The sequence below is a fragment of the Aulonocara sp. 'chitande type north' Nkhata Bay genome, linkage group LG18, assembly GCF_057382095.1.
Source record: "Aulonocara sp. 'chitande type north' Nkhata Bay isolate Kocher_YH1m ecotype deep benthic linkage group LG18, A_spYH_male_GT1.1, whole genome shotgun sequence".
NCBI classification, from domain to species: Eukaryota; Metazoa; Chordata; class Actinopteri; order Cichliformes; family Cichlidae; genus Aulonocara; species Aulonocara sp. 'chitande type north' Nkhata Bay.
Genome location: NC_141361.1, coordinates 2,946,450 through 2,964,347, shown reverse-complemented (window position 1 = coordinate 2,964,347; position 17,898 = coordinate 2,946,450). Strand labels below are relative to the sequence as shown.

At 43.6% G+C, this 17,898-nt stretch overlaps 1 protein-coding gene across 1 annotated transcript; it reads right to left on the bottom strand.

Moving 5' to 3' along the window:
- Positions 1-507: 507 nt before the first annotated feature.
- vcpip1 (valosin containing protein (p97)/p47 complex interacting protein 1) lies at positions 508-12,058 on the bottom strand. The gene is made up of 3 exons (XM_086271677.1): positions 8,721-12,058; positions 4,989-5,075; positions 508-3,458 (listed from the first exon to the last, which is right to left on the bottom strand). Exons 1-3 carry the CDS (start codon positions 11,368-11,370, stop codon positions 2,668-2,670), a joined length of 3,528 nt encoding a protein of 1,175 aa, XP_086127803.1. The 5' UTR covers positions 11,371-12,058; the 3' UTR covers positions 508-2,667.
- Positions 12,059-17,898: the final 5,840 nt, after the last annotated feature.

Below are 17,898 nucleotides of genomic sequence, written 5' to 3'. Positions count from 1 at the left end.
ACCTGATCAGCTGATGAGCACATGTTTAACTTTTGGGATGTGAAGATCAACTTGTTCACAAAGTATTTTCAGAGTATCTCCATAAGGAGGAGCCGTTCGCTTTAACCTGCACAAACCTCCGCAGCTCATTTTGGATTTTCTATAAATTCTACAAGCTAAACGCTTTTTGATTTCGCTGACTCCCATAATACTTTAACTGTGCTCCTGTGGCTAAGACTCATGGGAAAGGTAGTTGTTGAGCATAAGATAACAGTCCAGTGCAGAGTTATTTTACAGTGTTTTCAGGTAAACCGAGGAGAAGCTTCGACCTCCAGGAAGTTCATTACTGCTGCACATTCAACACGGCGCCACCTGCAGGCAATAAATACAATTTCTCTTCGTTGCACTGCACTCAAGTTCATATTCATGCTCACATCTCAAGGCATTTCATCTTTAGCTTCTAAAGCACCAGATATTTGCTTCATGTTTATGTCCCTCTAAACCTCAGACAAAAGTCTTTTCAGGTACTGATTTCAAGAGTTTTAATAACAAACACAAAATAGTCCAGAGCAGAGTGGATCGTAACATTTATGTTCAAACACGTCGTGTCGAGGTCGTCTTGGGAATTTTATAGTAAAAAAAATCATAAGTGACTCTTGTTGACTACATGTGCATCTCTAACACATCTTTGGCATTTTATTGCTACATTTACACAGATTCTCATGAATCTGCAGTGTTTGGAGATCAGATGAAACTTAAATTTAGGTGTTAAAAATTTAAAATATTTAACCTGGGATACATAAGGTGAATAAAAATACAGCTGGAACAAATATGTGAGAAATAAATTAGTTCTTGTTTTTAACACGTAACACTTTTTGTCAAACCCACATTTACACACTGGCAGTGAAGTGGGGTACACAGGAACCCAAACTAAGATCTTTTAAGAAGCCCGACCAACCAGAAACATCCATTAATGAAGCTAATGGCCACTCGAGCTTAGCCTTTGCAGACCCGCAAGTAAAAATATTAAAAATTTGATGAACTGTAAACAATGTTAATCGTATTTAACTTATTCATTTGGACACTGATAAGGCTTAAAGTTTGCATTAATGGGGGCGTGGCCCTGACAGGTGGGTGGTGACACAGGCAGGTGTAGCTGTTAGGCTTCAGCTAATCAGAGTCACTGAACGGGACCTCTCGACTGTGTTTGTGCTGTTGGAGCATTCTGGAGAATTTTTTAATGACGTTTAAAATTGTGACGAGCGACCCATCAGCTAAGAGACCGTTCCAGTATTTTATTTGTCTGTTGATTAGCATTAATCACCAGACATCTGTGCCTGTGTGCAGCTTATGGATGCAGCTTTCTGCTCAAACCAGCTACTGTTAGGTGGTAACTGAGCAATAAAACTTCTCATTTAAATATGGTTACACTCATCTGATGCTCAAAAAGCCATAAAAAGAGCACAAATACAACAAGGCCGTCTTTTCCATACAATCAACCTAAAAAGCAAATCAAATGTCAAGTAAACAACAAACAAAACAGAAGAAAAAATTAAAAGTGCAAAACACAACGGTCCAAATGGGACGCGGACCACCAAACAACTTGTACTAACAAACCAGCTCATGTGGACTTTGGAGGTCTCGCACAGCACATGTTCAATACTGCTACAGGCACAGATATCGACAGACGCCTTATTACTGATGTTGAGGCGCAGGTGGCATCACACAAAACTGCAATATGTCACACGTGGAGATGAGAGCGTGCGGTTAAATTTTAGATACAACAAATAGAAACTGCAGTTAGTTCTCTGCCTGGAAGTTGTGAGGGGCTTCATTCTGATTTTTCTAGAATATAAACCATTAAACTGGTGATGGTTAGAGGGGCAAAAAGGTAAAGTAAAAATATAAAGTCATCAAGGAGGATTCAGACAATCAAGCAAACACAGATCAGAGTTCTCCCTGCAGAGCTCAGACAAACGGAGGGTGGAAAGCAGATTCTGAAGGCGTTGATGCGTACGGAGGCCGGCGCACTTTTCAGAGCGTGCACTTTGACGGAAGCATGTTTGCAGGACGCGACGCTGGCGGCGGCCAGCTACTCTCCTTCCTGGTGGCAGATTAAGACTTCTTCTATCTACAGGAATGCGTCTCACCGGATTTTCCTCCTCGGAGATCCGTAAGTGTTCACAGCGAGAGGATTAGACGTCTGCAGGTGGGAACCGCAGGCCTAACGACAGAATCCCGTCACCTTATGGACGACTCTGCGATATACTGTGAGACAGTTGTTCACGATACATCATCAACTTAAGAGAAAAACTTATTTTGAATCAACGTGGGGATCACATCGTTGTATTTATTCATTACTGTGTTAAATTTTCATAGAGCGGTGCTGACAGGCGAGCTACAGTGGATACAGTGTAAACACACATGGCAACGGCTTCTGCAACAGATCTGTGAAATGGGTGAATCGATGACATATCGCAGACAGCGCGTCACAATATATCGCTTCATCGACGGCTGTCCCACCTGGAGTTCGCAGCGGCGAGGACAGTCGGCCCGCTCTTAGTCATGCAGTAAAGACAACGCAACACGATGAAGACCAAAGCTTGAGGATCCGACCTGAGGTGTTATGACCCACAGATGCCGGTCAGGCGGGTGCGGGGGTGGGGCGGTGCTGGGGCTCAGGCGTGATCAGGAGTGATCCATGGGTTCGGTGGCGTTACTCTGCCCGGCGTCCTGGCTGTCCATCTCCTCCGGTTCCTCCACCTTCTGCTCAGGTTTGATGGCTGCCGTTGTCGACACTGCAGCTGGCGGTTTGTGGTCGGCCGTGGACACCGACTGGTCCTCACCCGCCTGGCTTCCGGCCGTCGGCTCCTGGGCAGCCCTACCCCCGGAGGCGGTGCTCTGCTGCTCTTTCAGGTGCCGCTCCATGGAGGCCTGGATGGAGGACACCATTTCCTGCAGCTTCCTTCGCTGCTGCTCCATCAGGCTGGGGTCGAGTCCACGGCCGTCCTTCATGGTGACGAAGCCCGGAGCCATGCGGACCAGCTCCCTGGTGGTGTCCTCGGGGATGTCCGACAGGTCCGGGGGTCCTCGGGACACGCTGGCACTCAGGTCCACGCCACTGCTGTGCTGTCGTGTGATAGGGCGGTGTTCTGGTGGTGAGGAACCTCCGGCGCTGCCCAGAGAGTGGCCTTTTCCCTGAAAGGCTGTGACACTCTGCAGCTGCTCCTTTTTACGAACAACGCCACCGCTGCCCAGCCGCAGCACGCCATGAGAGGGACTACCCTCTCTACTGCCCCTACCGGATGCCTCAGAGCGTAGCTGCACCAGGGCCTCCTTCACCAGTTCCTCGACATCAGGCCCAACAGGGAAGTGACCGGCAGCGTCCACGCAGAGCTCCAAACGCTCCTCTGCTGCATTATAAACAAAGGTTTTCCCTGTGAGGTGAGGCAGCGTGCAGTGCTTCCCGTCCATCAGGCCTGAACGAGAGAGAGAGAGAGAGGTCATTCCCAGCTTGACATGATTCACAGTCTAAAATAATCCTTATTAATCTCATCCTGGGTCTTGGTCTGAAACAAGCCTTCAGCTCTGCCAACTCTGATTGGCTGCCCCTCACAAGAAAAGGTTTAAATCAGTAGGCAAGAAACTTTTATTCTCACATTCAGACACAATTGATATAGAAAAAAAATCTGAACTGCAATTTATGGGAGACTTCTCAGATACTACAGATGGCCAGTGTCCTCCGCCTTCCCCCAAAGAGCCAATCAAGTTGAAACAGGAAACATATTCGTGTTATTGCATTGATGCCTGTGTATAAGCTCACAAACATTTCAGCAGCTGTAACGTTGTGAAACTGTGCAGTGCAGTGGGAGCAGAGCATGTGAGGGCTGTCAAACTTTATTGTTTTAGATTTAACTTGTAATTTTGTTTTTCTTTAAGCTCTCTTATTATCAAACTAAGCTCATGCTTTTAGTTACGCGCTCTGAAACACCTGCAAAGATTCAAATGACCATATTAGCGATATCCCCTCTTAGCGCCGTCACACAGATCCAAGAGTAGAAAAACAGTGTTTGGAGAACTGCAGTCGGAGCGTTTGGCTCACAGCGAGTTCGCGGCTGACTTGACTATCCACCATTGTAACAATATATCTATGACAGGTAAACAAAAGCACAATAGGTCAACTTTAATAACACAGCTGTTCTCCCTCCCTCGGGTGGGATGTACCAAATATATTGACAAAGGTTCAAGGGTTTGCTTTCATTTATGCTGCGGTTAGCTCCAGAGCATCAGATAGAAACACAGCAACAGTCTGACAATCTGATAACAGGAAATAAGAAGTCGCCATAAAGGATCCTGTGTTATTAGTTTTTGGTTTGCAATAACTTACAATAAAGAATATGACAGATAAAAACAAACTGATCCTTTAATCACACCAATCTGCTTTCAGACATGTCTGAGGAGTCACGTGCATGTGACAAGAATCGATATATTTCAATCAAACTTCATCTGACTGTAAACTCTGACATATATTCCTCTGTGCTGCAGAGGACCAGAGCTCAGCACACATCAGTGAGCCACTCCACGTTCCTTTATTTACCAGAAATCTGGGCACTATCATCTAATCGAAATCCTCTCCACATGTTTACAACAGACCCCGTTTTCTTCTCTGGGAAGGAGTTCCTGTAAGGTGTGTGCTGGGAACCCGGAATATGGCACAAATGTGGACCACTGGGAGAGCGCATTGATCATCAGGTCTGGGAAGAAACATTTCATTTCCTGCAGCCTCGTGAATTTTATTCACTGAACTTTTCTGCTCTCAGGCGTCACCTGATCAGTCGCGTGTGTTTCTGCTACATTTCTGCACATGTTTAAAATCTGTCTAATAATTAGTTAGCAAAGAAGCCTTTAAAAAAAGTAGCTCACGTATGATAAGCTCCGGTTCACAGTGATGCAGACACACAAACGCACATGTATAAATGTACCTGCTCTGTTACACAGAGCCTGCTTACCCATGTCTTTCTTAACGATGTTGTAGAAGACGCCGCCCTGCTGGAATAAGTGTGGCAGCTTCTTTGCGTACGACCAAACATCCTCACCTGAAACAAAGACAAACATTTTAAAAGGATCCAACGAATGAGACGAGGTCCTAAACACAACACAAGGTTAAAATGTGTCTGTGTGAGCAGGACGCTACACAGGACAGCACAATGTAGGACCACAGAAGTCCTCGGTGTCAGAGTGCAGAGGCCACAGCTTTGGCAGGAACGTGAGCGGTCAGAGCAGCACAAAAATAAACAGAGACCGAAACATCTGAATGTAAGACACAAGAGTGGAAATACAGTTGATACTCTGACCTCGCCATTGTTTGGCGTACAGTGAAGCCGCTGATATGTAAAAATATATTTAAAACTGAAAGCAGTGGTGGACAAACCTACGAAATGTTTCTTGATAAAGGTGTGACATCACATTTATTTCTACATGATGAATATGAAGCTGCAAGCAGCAGCTATCGTCAGTCATTTATAGAAACCTCTGTGGTTCCAGTATGTTTGCTTTCACACTCAGTGAAGCTCACACCACATACAACATCTACAGCTTTGATGCTGATGGTAAAGCCAGGCTAGCGATTCCCCCTCGTTTTAACCTCGCACTGCTGCTCATGCTGCTGCTACTCTGTAGGAACATTCACATTTTTATATTCTACATTTCATCTACATTTACCGTCTCTTGTTTTAGAGGTCCTCTAATAAATGCCATTGTCCTTCAGCTGCTTCATATTTAGTCTCAACAACCTCGACAGAAAATATCAATCCACTTGTACTCTCCTGCTGTGATTAAAATGATCCATCTCATCTGAGACATAAACCCTTTTTTATTGCAATAACAGTCATCTAAGCCAATAAATAAATGTCCAGTCTGTCACTGATCATTGTCTCCATTAATTCCCAAATCTAAAACTTAAAGTGGAATGTGTCGATGTGGGTTTTTCTGCTGAGAAAACCTAAAACGGTTCATTAATGATTCAGTTTCAGGCAAAGTTATTATAGTGAACCAAGAATAAATTGGCTACAGTAAAAATAAAAACTAGACTTTGCAATAAAGCTACTGTAAACAATATTTTTTCACTTTATTTTTCAACACAACCAGCCTGAGGAACATCTGGTGCATCTGTTTAATGAGTCTGGGACTTGAATGTGTATGAAGTGTGTTAACCTTTAAAATTTTGCACCTGACAAAACCTCCAAATATATAAGAACAAAACTAAAACTACCACCAAAACTCATGAAAACTAAACTGAAACTCATCATTTCCAGACAATGAAAATTGAAAGTGAAATGAGCAAAAACAACAACTTAAGCTTAAAATGAAATAAAATCTGGTTTAAGGTTAAATTTTATTTGGTGTACAAAACCACTGTCAATAAATAAAGGCGATAAAACCATATTCAGGTGTTTATTTAGCTTCAAATATCCTGTCAGTAAAACAGGGACTTCAACACTGCACTGATGCACTGAGTCCATTTGAAAGTGCGTGACGGTGCATTTCCTTTTGTTTGTGTGTTTATATGTAATGCACGTCGCACATATTCAGCTACAGGTCTGCTCCATTCAGCTGTGTGAACTCTGAGCTCTGGGTTGGAGGCACTGTCTGGTGAGCGGATGCTTTGTTTCATCCTGGCCGGGGCCGGGCGGGGGGATTATTGAACACGAGCTCGGTGCTGACAGGAAGTGCAGCGTCAGGCCTGCGGAGCGCTCGGAGCGCAGCCGAAACCTTCCTGAATATCGACAGACGCTCTGTGTGTGTCACACGGCCCGATCTGTTTATCCTAACGCAGTTGTGACCTTTGACCTGATTGGCAGGTGAGACGGGGAGGGAGCGAGTTGCTCGAGTCAGCAGATTCTCACACTCACACACAAAACAAGTCTCTTGTTTGCTCATGGCAGCTGATCAGAAACCTGGGAGCTCAATCAGCTGCTGAGAGCAAACGGCAGTTTTTTGATCACCTGCCTGCACCAGCCAATCAGAAACCAGCAGGCATGTGCGCTGCACACCTGGAGCTGTTCTCTTTATTCACACACACACACACAAACACACTTCAGCTTACTCTGCAGTCTTAAGCAAGCAGCAGCATCATTGCAAGAAGACAATAAATTAAACACGACGATGATCCATCATCATCATCACCACATTCAATAATATGAGTGAACACAGAAAACAAAGACATCCCCATGCTGGAGAAACTGGAACAGGAGATGTTTACTGTACAAATCGTTATCATTCTGACTGATTATTAATCAATAAAATAAAGTGCTGTATGATATTAACCTGACAGCACTCTCTATAAACACACCGTCAGCCCCAGCACAGTAGGTTTGTATCGTCAGGAGCTCAACCTGTGAACAAACATTGACTATAGAGATGCTAATTATAATGAAAATATAAACAAGAGGTCAAATTAATGAAAGGGCAGACAGCAGAACGAGTTCAATCGTTATCTTTGAATGATTAATGATCAAAAGTTGAACTTTAAAGCAAACTGAAGCACCAGCACTGTCATGTTTGAGGAAATGTTATTTTTTCCATACCAGGGTTTTCTCTGCATGTACTAAAAACACATTTGACGCCAATCGAAGCTGGCTTTCAACCAAAGGAAAATCACTGCGACAGAAGACATTAAAACATACGTCGGGTTTAGTTTTACTCAAGGTTGAAGACATCTTTGCTAATAAAATGGCCAAAAAGACTTAAAGTCAGTCGACACATTCTTTGCCTCAACTACAGTCATGGATAATTGCATGTTCACCCCCAGAAGCCAGGACACATTTTTATCATATTTTATCCTGCTTTTATTAAGTCTAATTGAACCTTTGTGCTTCTTTGTATATTTACCTGTAAATAACTCACTGCTAAGTCACAGATTAACTCTGTACAGTAACAAGCAACAGCCAAGAGCCGGACTGAATGACTGATTCAAGTTATTATAACTGAAATACACGTTTCCTTATGCAAGCATAGGAAAAAGAGGACTGTTTTCCTTTAGCTTTATTGTAGAAAGGAATGTTTCTAAAATCAAACTAAGAAGTGAATTATTAAAATAAGAAAGTAGCAGCAGCCACTTGGCTCTGTTAAACCTGACGAGCGGGTTTTAGCTCCTGAAGTGCAGAACAACACAGGAGAAAAATAGTTTTCTCCTGGCAGCCTTCAATCAGACCAACAAGCTTTTATATCTTAGATCAAATGTGACAAAATCAAAGCCTGAGGATCAAATCTGGCCCTTTGCAAAATTGAATCCAGCATGGATTTCATTTAATAAGGCAGACGATTTCAAGACAGGCCCACTATCTGCTGAAAACGGAGACGATCACTGATTTCAAAGAACGTAATCAGTGTCTCGGCTGTGATATTCGAATCCACACGTCAGCAAAGAATTCAGGATTCACAGCATCTTTAAAGTGAAAAGAAGCTGCAGCTCCAGCACAATAACTTTCCTCTAGTGACATCTCAAAGTGACACAGCTTGTTTTTATGTGCAGCCAGTTTCGCTTCAGAAGGCCGTACAGTACAGGTAAGCTGTGCGACCAAAGATCTTTTGCTCTGCTTTATATCAGGATGGATCTTATGCTCTGAAATATCCTAAACTTACACTTCCTGTCACATTCAGTCTTGTGGCACAGGTTGCTGTGATAATACATTACTTTGCTTCACTCACTAACTTACTTGGTACCCTACATGTAACCTTACCCATCAACGTTGCTAGGAGACAAAGGGAGGACATCTCAAGGTCGATGCTGTCCTGGAGTTCCCGGCTGCTCATTCTTCCGGGCGTCACGGCGTCCTCGCTCTTCACTGAATGCAGGGCGGAGTGCGAGCTGGAGGCTCGGGGAATGGAGGCCGCAGGGCTCTTGTCCTCTGGGCCTTTTAGGATCTCCACAGTCACCCTGTCACCATGCTGCAGCGCCACTGGCTCGTTTTCCTCGCCATCTTTTGGTGGGACCAACTCCTTAGGTGGGAAACCGTAGCGGATGCATTGCTGCGCCGGCGGCACGCTGAACTGGTTGCTGATGCTCCTCTGCAGCTCAGAGAAGGTCGTGTGGGCCTGCAGAGTCAGCATGGCCTGTCTGCCGTCGCTCGTAGTCACACGAATCTTTTTCTCCTTACTGGACGAAGACGGGGAGGAGGACTTGGTGGGTGTGGCTGGAGCTGAAGAGGAGGAGGTTTCTGGAGAGCCTCCGGGTGAAGAAGTCCGGCCCTGGCCTTTCTGCTCCTGCTTCAGTTTGTCAGTCCGACGCTTCTGGGTGACGAAGGCCTGCTCGCTGATGCTCTGCTGGATGCTGCGCTCTGCTCGGCTCATCGTTAGCTCCTCCTTGTGCAACGTCTTCGCTTTCTGTCCCGTCAGGATGATCTTTGTGGGCGGCTGGGGGTCCGCCGGCTGCTGAGACTCTGAGGCATCAGTGAGGCGCTGGACATGAGCCCCGTCGATGGACACGGGGTTGTATTCGTCCGGGTTCTTCTTGGCCGTGTGATGGAGGATAGTGTTGACCACTTTCTGCACCAGGATCTCACTGCCAAACTCGCCCGGGAAGTGCTTTGTGACGAGCTTCATGGCCACGTCGTACACGTTGCTGTTCAATGAAGGGTCAGTCTCATACTGGAACCAGTACACTGTCTCTCGCACCACCCGACCCCCCCACTCCAACGTGATGGGGAAGGCCTCGGGGAGGTTGTCATACTCCTTCCCCTCCCAGTAGTGTTTGAAGCCACACCCACACTTCCCTCCCTGGGAGCGGGTGTTGGTTCTGTCCCCATCCAGATAAACCACCGAGCCGTTTCCACGGATATGGCGGACTGACGTGCCGTGACACCAGTTGCAGGTGTTGAGGGAGCTCAGTTTGTAGTCTGGGAGGAGAACATCCCTTTGGGGGTCGTAAGAGCAGACCACATTGTTGAGGGGGAAACTGTAGTTCTTATCCGGCCGCAGCTGGCCGTGTGTGGATTTGGCTAAGTTGTAGAGCTTACCGCCGGGAATCAGCCACTCCGGTGGGATGTGGAGCTCAGAAAGGGCGCCACAGATCAGGCAGCGATGCAGCCGATTTTCCATCACTGACTTCTTTGCCGCCTCTGTGACCTCCTCTGGATGGATGCCAATCACGCCAGTCCTCCTGTAGACATACTGGTGAACGTCAGCCACCAGCGACGGGTGGATGCTGTGCTTCTCCATAAATACCTCCTCCATGGCGTTAACTAGCCTCATCAGATATTTATCCTGCAGGCTGCGATCTCCGCCAATCACGCAGCTCCCATCCGCTTCTAACTTGATGTACTTCTTGATGAGGTCCTGAGGGACGCCCCAGGCCTTTGGCAGCAGACGGGGTGGCAGCTTTGGCAGCACCGTGTTCTTGATTCCCACCAGAGGGATGTAGTGGTTCCTGCTGGAGCTGCTCCAGGCGATACAGATGGGTTTGTTCAGCTTCCCATCTTTCCCCTTGCACTGCTCCTCCGGCACCAGTCCAGGCAGGAAGGTGGCAGAATAGTCCCCGGAGCTCCTCATCCCACTCAGGGAGTCCAGGAGAATTATGGGTCGGTGGAGGACGTTGGCTAAGCCAAATATGTGGATGTTGCGTAGTCCAAGGGGTACGCCTTCTGGTGGGATGAAAAGAGGGTCGCACTCGTTGATGATGTCCTCCCACTCTGCAGCATCTATAAAGTCCTGAAAAAGTGCCTTGTAGCGTTCCAGATTCTGCTTGAAGTTCTGTTTGAGGTTTTCACGGAGAGCATGCCAGAACAGTTCTCTCCCCACCAGAGCTCTGGACACAGCGTGGACCAGGCAGTGCCCGTCTCCGTCCACATGCACCGGGATGAGACACTCTCTGTTGCCGTTGGCTTTCTTCACCTCCTCCAGAGTGTCGTGGAGGTATATAAGGCTGCCTGACCTATCTTTGCCATAGCCTATGGTGGAAACATGGTCCGGCTCAATGAGAAAAGCTCTGTCTCCCAGGATGGAACAGTCAAACATCTCCCCTTGGTTCATCTCCCTCAGAAGCTTGGCTTTGCCGGTTTGTTTGTCCATGCCATACCTGGTGAGCACGGGCGACAACAGCTTGCAGTGGTAGTTAGAAAGCCCCATCACTTTCACCAGCTCGGTCCCCTTCTTCGGGGCCCCGGTGACGCCGAGCAGGGCGTTTCTGAGCAGATTGTGAAGCACGACATCGGGGTCGGTGACTTCCTCAACGTTCTGCAGGTTCTTCTGCTCGTGGCGCTGACCACACTCGGTACACTCGATGCTAACGGAGCCGTAAGCAGGAAAGAAAAGCCTCGCCTGACATTTCGGGTCTGGGCAGGTACCAGACAAAATACGCTTGTCTTTTTTCTTTGAGCTCTGCAGCAGCGACATTTTGGCTGAAAAAAGGCTGACGCTGTGTGTCAGCTTCACAAAACCATGATATTCACACTCCGGCGAGGCTGTCAGGCGAGCTTTGACTCCGCTAACGACAGTTATTTTACAAAATAACACAAGAACAACACGGAAGCGGCTGTTTTTTCCTTTAGCTGTTCGCCGTTGCTAGACGTACATACGTAATGACGTCAGTTACTGGGATTTGTAGTTTTTTTCTCTTTATCTATGTTTAAACAACTACGCACCAGCATCAAAATGACTGCATTTTTATCTTCTCCCTGTTCGAACATTAGCTGGAAACGCGAGAAACTCAAACAGTAAAACGCGTATGTCGGGTTAAGTCGTGTACATTTACGACCTTAAACCCAGGTTAACTGCATTTACCAGAATGCAACGCGTCACAGTGACGTGTGTTGTGTAAGGAAGTCAATTCGGCAGAATCATGTCAATTTGGACTGACTGGGTTTGCTTTTCTTCTTCTAACGTATAGTTTTGGTCCCCACAAAATCCAGTGAAATACAGTTTTCACTTACGTTGTTTATAGACTTTTATTGTGCCCTGTGGTTTGCACGATCTGGGGCACAAAACCAACAGAGTTTGGATTAAAGACACTGACAACACGAGTTTACCGGTTAGCTTAGCCGTTAGCCATCTGGGAAAATTAGCAGGGTGCCGAGCAGGGCTCGCATTGAATATTTATCATTCCATTTAAATGTCGTTGCTGTAACCAGCGGTAACTGGATCTGGGACGTTTAGAGAAACCAACCGTCGCCGAACTCCATTTAGAAATATGTGGATTTAAGTTTCCTTGTGCGCCGGTCAATACACTGAATTCACAGAGCTATATTAAAAGCTTTGTACACATTTTAAGCTAGTTGTGACCAATGCGTCTTAAATGCGATGCATCAGAATGCACTTTATTTCAGGGAGAACCAACGCAGGCTTGATGCTGCCGCCTGGTGCGACTCCCTGGCAGGTGACTCGGGGAACAATGACATAATGGTTTTGGAGCAGTGACCAAGCAAAACAGGACCCTCTGAACACTGAAAGGACAGAAACACAGTTCATCTTCTGAATGCTAACTGTAATATTTAATAAGACTTAAATAAGATTGTCTCAGTGTCACGTTAAGCACAAATGATTAAAATGATCGTAGATGTTTACAAAATCACCAGTAGAGATGATGCATTACAGTGTAGCCCTGCAAGGTAAGGAGCTTTGCATTGTAAATGAGTTGTAAAGTATGTTTAACTCAAGTATATCAGAGTCTAGCTCAACCCCCTAAATAAAAAACAATGTTGAGCTTTGGAGCTCTGAGATGCCCGTTTTCTAAATAAGGTTGCATGAACTCCTGCACTCCTCTAAATGAATCTATTAAACCAAAGAGTGCCTGTGAGATTGGACCCAGGGACATGGCTAGAAGGGGCTGGGAACGGCTTTGCAGGTGAACCACAGTTGGACAAATTGCTGTCACTGAAGGGAAGCAAATACTAATATAGCGTACTAATAAAGAAAAATTCTATATGTCCAATTTGAAGGCACATCTCAAGGTGGCTTATGAAAAACCAGACCTGTGATCCCGTTTAAGCCAGTGTGACATATTTTTATTAGTCTTTCCTGTGTGCGTTTTGTTGTGCTTTTCCTTACAACACAAAGCACCTTGAGGCGACTGTTGGTGTCAGTTGGTGCTATATCAATAAAACTGAATTGAATTGTGCTGTATCTATCAATGTGACCTGCCCAGGGGCGTCTAATGTAAATAGCAGTTTACTTAAATTTTTTATATTGAGGTCCAGTAGGTACCGTACTTGTTAAATAAACAACCAGAACCAGTGCAAACACTCATCCACCCTTTGTAAAGCAAATAAAACAGAAGCTTTGCAATTTGGTGTAGTACCTGCGATACTATTTGTAGTATTACATTGTACTATATTCGTATTACTCTCTCCCACAGTCTAATTTTTTCACTCCTCTTTAGCACAGACTATGATGAAAGATCTCTTACCTGAGTGGGCGCCGTGTGCACATTCAGAGCAGTGGGCCAGTCTGAATGCTTTTGTGTGACATCAGGAGAAAATATCCAGCGTGAAACTTGCCTTGAACAGGTTCATCTGTTTTCAGTTCACAGTAGATTGTGGGCCATGTAAGAACTTGAGTAGCTTCTGCAGCAAAACGTGAGAGAAAGGTCATTTTGACTTATACTAATTTTATAAAGTGTGATTTTGGTGCTAAAGAGAAGGCGTCTCTTTGTGATCATCTGCACACCAAAAACATCTAAAATAAAAATTTCACACCATCTTTTGGCAGTAAATTATTCTTTGCTTTAAAAATGCTGCAGAAACAGTTTTATTTTTGTGAATTCGCAGAGGCACTGCCCCTGGGACTGTATCAGCATGAGCGCCCAGTTCTGTGGTGACCCCTTGTGGCAAGAGCTGAGAGTAGCTTCTTTTTTTATTGCATGGTTGAATACGGTTTTGTTTTTCTGCTTTTACTGTCAGACGTAACAGAAACCTGACACCATTTTCTGTGCTGCTGCTGTCCGGCCTGGCTTTGGATCTGGATTTAAGACTGCTAAATGCATTTTTCTGAGAAACAGTATACTGACAAGTGTCAGGGTTTATTTATTTATCTCATTCAGTAACAAACAAACAAAAACACACAGATATGTTTTGAAATTCTGTGAGATCCTCTACATGCCAAATAACTTTGTCAAATGAGAAGTGTTCATGTTTATGTAAAACATTTGTACATGATAATAAATGTCATATATGAGTAAAGATAAATAAGTTCTCTACGTACAAAGAAACAGAACAAGACCAAATCTTTTTCTTTGGTTTCAACAGTTCTGACCACAGACGACTGGATCTTTTTAAAATGCTATAAATCCAGCTTTGGCAAAGAAATGTCACCTTACTAATTACTGTAAACTACTCCCCCCCAAAAAAAGACCAACACAGAGCACCATTATATGATTATATAATTCACCTTTGTTCTTCATAGGAATGCCCTTTGATTTTGAACTACTTAGTTCTTTTGAATAACCACATGATGGCGGTCTTATCCTTTTCGTTTTTAATCTCAGCACTAGCAGCAAACTCAAATCCACAAAACTTGTCATCATATGTTTGTTTCAAACGAACCACAGAGACCTTATTGAAACTTTTATTTACTGTGGTAAGAAAGAAGGGAAACAAACTGCCAGACAAATGTGGAAATCCAGCATCACCTTCAGAGACGTTACTTAAGTTTAAAGCAAAAAAGGAGACACTGAGGTTTTAAAATCTTTAGTTGTTAATATTTTTACAAGGCAAAAAGTCACGAAGACACTTTGCAAATGTAACATAATTGTGAAATTGACCAAACTATTAATTAAAACATTAAAATATGAACAAAGTTATCAGTAAGCTTTAAATGAGCCCATAACCTGCTGTGTTTATGTTTTGAATTAACAAAACTAAAAGGGGCCAATAAAAATATTGTTTTAGATGATAAAAGCTTTTACCAAAGGAAATGAATAAACTTCAGCCCAAACATTCAGACTGCACAACAAGATTTTAAGACTTTTTTATTAAAAATAAAATAGTCTGATCTGTTTAAGAGTAAATCTACGTATAAACATAAGATACACTAAATTATAATGAAAAACTGGCAATACACGATTATTAAAGGCCTTATAAAAACACTGTTTTCACTGTTTACTTGAAAGCACAGTATAGAGCCTTTGTTAATTTTATTAGTACCAACAGTCAGGATTAATACAAGATGCATACACAGTATTTCCACTCACAGGTAAATATTTGTATGCAGACTGACTATTTTTTCCCAGAAGTACACACTGTGTGAGTGTTACGAGTTTAACAACACTCCGTCTACTCACCTGTAGTCACACAGAAGCCTCTTCTGTGAAAGCCCATTTGAAATGGTGCTTATAATCAGCAAATACACTAAAGTGTGCTCAAGTGCACAATTACCTCTCTGGCTTTGCAACAACATCACTGATCTCTTTATAACTTTTATTTTATTTTGGAAGCACAGTGTGGATCTCCAAAAGATCGGCTGCTTTGGCTTCAAAATAAAAGTAATAAATCAAATTGTATGTGGACTGTAGGGGCTGTTGGGAACTTTAAGGATATGTTAGAAATCACGTGGCCCTCAAAATATATAACACCGTCCAGTCATTTTTAGGATTCATGGGTTTGCAGCTTAGCACCTTTAAACGTGTTAACAGAAGAACTTTCAGGTCAAACATTTAACAGAAAGTCTGAAGTGTTTCAAAATACTTCATCCTCTAGCTGGGTTTGAAAAAACAGACAACTGATCAAAATATTGCAGCAAAAATAATAAAACAACATAATAAATGAAATTGTACGAAAGGCTTTTTAAACATGTCTAATGTGCCCACTGCAGGGGCTGATGGGAGCTTTGAGGACCTGTTAGAAACCACGTGGCCCTCGTCTGATCTCACAGCTCGTCCTTGTTTGGCCTCAGCTGCATCAGAGCGCCACTTCTCCCCAGGTTCACCAGAGGAAACACCACTGCACAAAATGCTTTTCCTCCCAGCTGCTGCTCTGAGCTGTCTGTGTTCAGGTGAGTGTTTCCAGCCAATCAGGAGCCAACAAAGTCAACCTGTAACAAACACTGTCACACTAACCTTCATCTGTCTGTCTGTGTCTCTACAGCACTGGTTACCATGGCAGCAGAACAGCTGATTCAGGAGCAGTTATCGCAGACTGGGAGAGTTGGTGAAACAGTTGCCATAAGCTGTAAAAGCACTGACCAGTGTGACAAAAAACAGATTTACTGGTACCAGAACACAGAAAAAGATCCTCTTAAAGTGATTCTGCGCATTGATCTGGCTGATGGGGCAGTTAACTCACGCTACAATCACCCCCAGAAACAAGATTTCAATGCTTTAAGAAAACCAGGTGGCTGTGAATTGGTCATCAAAGATATTAAACCCCAACATACAGCCACTTACTATTGTGTTTGTTGGAAAGGTTCCCACAGTGAGAAATGATCCCTGCAGCCTGAACAAAAACCAACAGATGAACAGATGTCAGACAGTGTGACAGGAAGAGAGCAGTAAACCACAGCCAGCCTCTATGTGATCAATAAAAAAGAAGAAATTAAAAGTTTCAAAGAAAATTGTTTCCAGGTACTCTGTTCTCCTTCTCTTACAAACAGCACAAATTTGTGGTGAAATAAATTTTCTTTCCCTCCTAATGTGATATTTTTTTGTTTAATTTTTTTCTTCGAAAATCAAGTTAAATGAAGAGCAAAACACATACCGACATACTATACATACAAAGACAATAAGATAGTTTGGTCTCAGTATCTGTATCACTAGCTTGTAAATAAATCTAAAGATGGACTAGAAAGGACGCTGAGTTGTTGCTACATTTTAAACTAAACTAAAGAGTTTATATGTTCATGTGAGAACGTGCTGTTTGGTTGAAAATGTAATATAAACTTTTTTTTTTTATTGATGGAGGACGTTAAAGTGATCTTATCTAAAAGTTTATAATACTAAAAATATTCTGCAACATTGCTCCTGAATCCATGTGCTGATCTCTGCTGATGACTGTTTTATATATACATGGAAAGACAGCAGGACGGCGTACTTGAAAACCTAAAACTAAGTGCTGATGAGAACTTGTTTGAAGTGAGTCGGGAGGAGATCATATTAACAGACAAAGAAATGCAAATTAATTTTCTACATGTTACATCTACAAATATTACCTTTATTATTTCATTTTATTTTATTTAAATTGCAGGGAAAATGATGGATATTGGCCCTGCGACGGACTGGTGACCTGTCCAGGGTGTACCCCGCCTCTCGCCCTATGACACCTGGGATGGGCTCCAGCGCCCCCCGCGACCCTGAAAAGGATAAGCGGACGCAAATGGATGGATGGATGGATGGATGGATAATGGATATCACAGTGTTGGCTGCAAAATGACCATTTGTTGACTCAACCACTCAAATAGCTGATGTAGCTGTGGCAAAGCTTTAGTTTCCATTTTATAGCAGATTTACAGCTGAGCACTGTACAAGTCTTAGTTGATGACGTTGTTTTCTAGACACATGCAATGACATACAAAACACAGAGGATATGGATGTTAAAAGCCATAAATCAATAAAAACAGAAAGAACAGCTCAAAAGACCAAAAAGAAAGAAACATAAAAAAATTAAAAGCAACTCTCGTACTGTATAACACTGGAGAGTGTCTATATGGGTCCACACCTCTGAGTGTTAGATACAACACTGTTGAGTGTTAAATTAACACTTTGACAGTGTTATGTGTTTAAAAGTAACCTAGTCAGTTTTGAAGATTAACAATGGCTAACACTGAGCAGTGCTGATTTTCTAACACTGGAAAATAACTCAAAATGTTAGAAATATTCCAGTGTTAGAAAATCAGCACCGCTCAGTGTTAGCCATTGTTAATCTTCAAAACTGACTAGGTTACTTTTAAACACATAACACTGTCAAAGTGTTAATTTAACACTGGAGATTTTGCTGT

Coding starts and splice junctions, on each gene's coding strand:
- vcpip1 (XM_086271677.1), bottom strand. CDS start 11,370: ATGTCGCTGCTGCAGAGCTCAAAGAAAAAAGACAAGCGTATTTTGTCT. Junction 5,076..8,720: donor TCTCCTAGCAACGTTGATGG/GTAAGGTTACAT, acceptor TCTTTGTTTCAG/GTGAGGATGTTTGGTCGTAC. Junction 3,459..4,988: donor CATCGTTAAGAAAGACATGG/GTAAGCAGGCTC, acceptor TCTCTCGTTCAG/GCCTGATGGACGGGAAGCAC.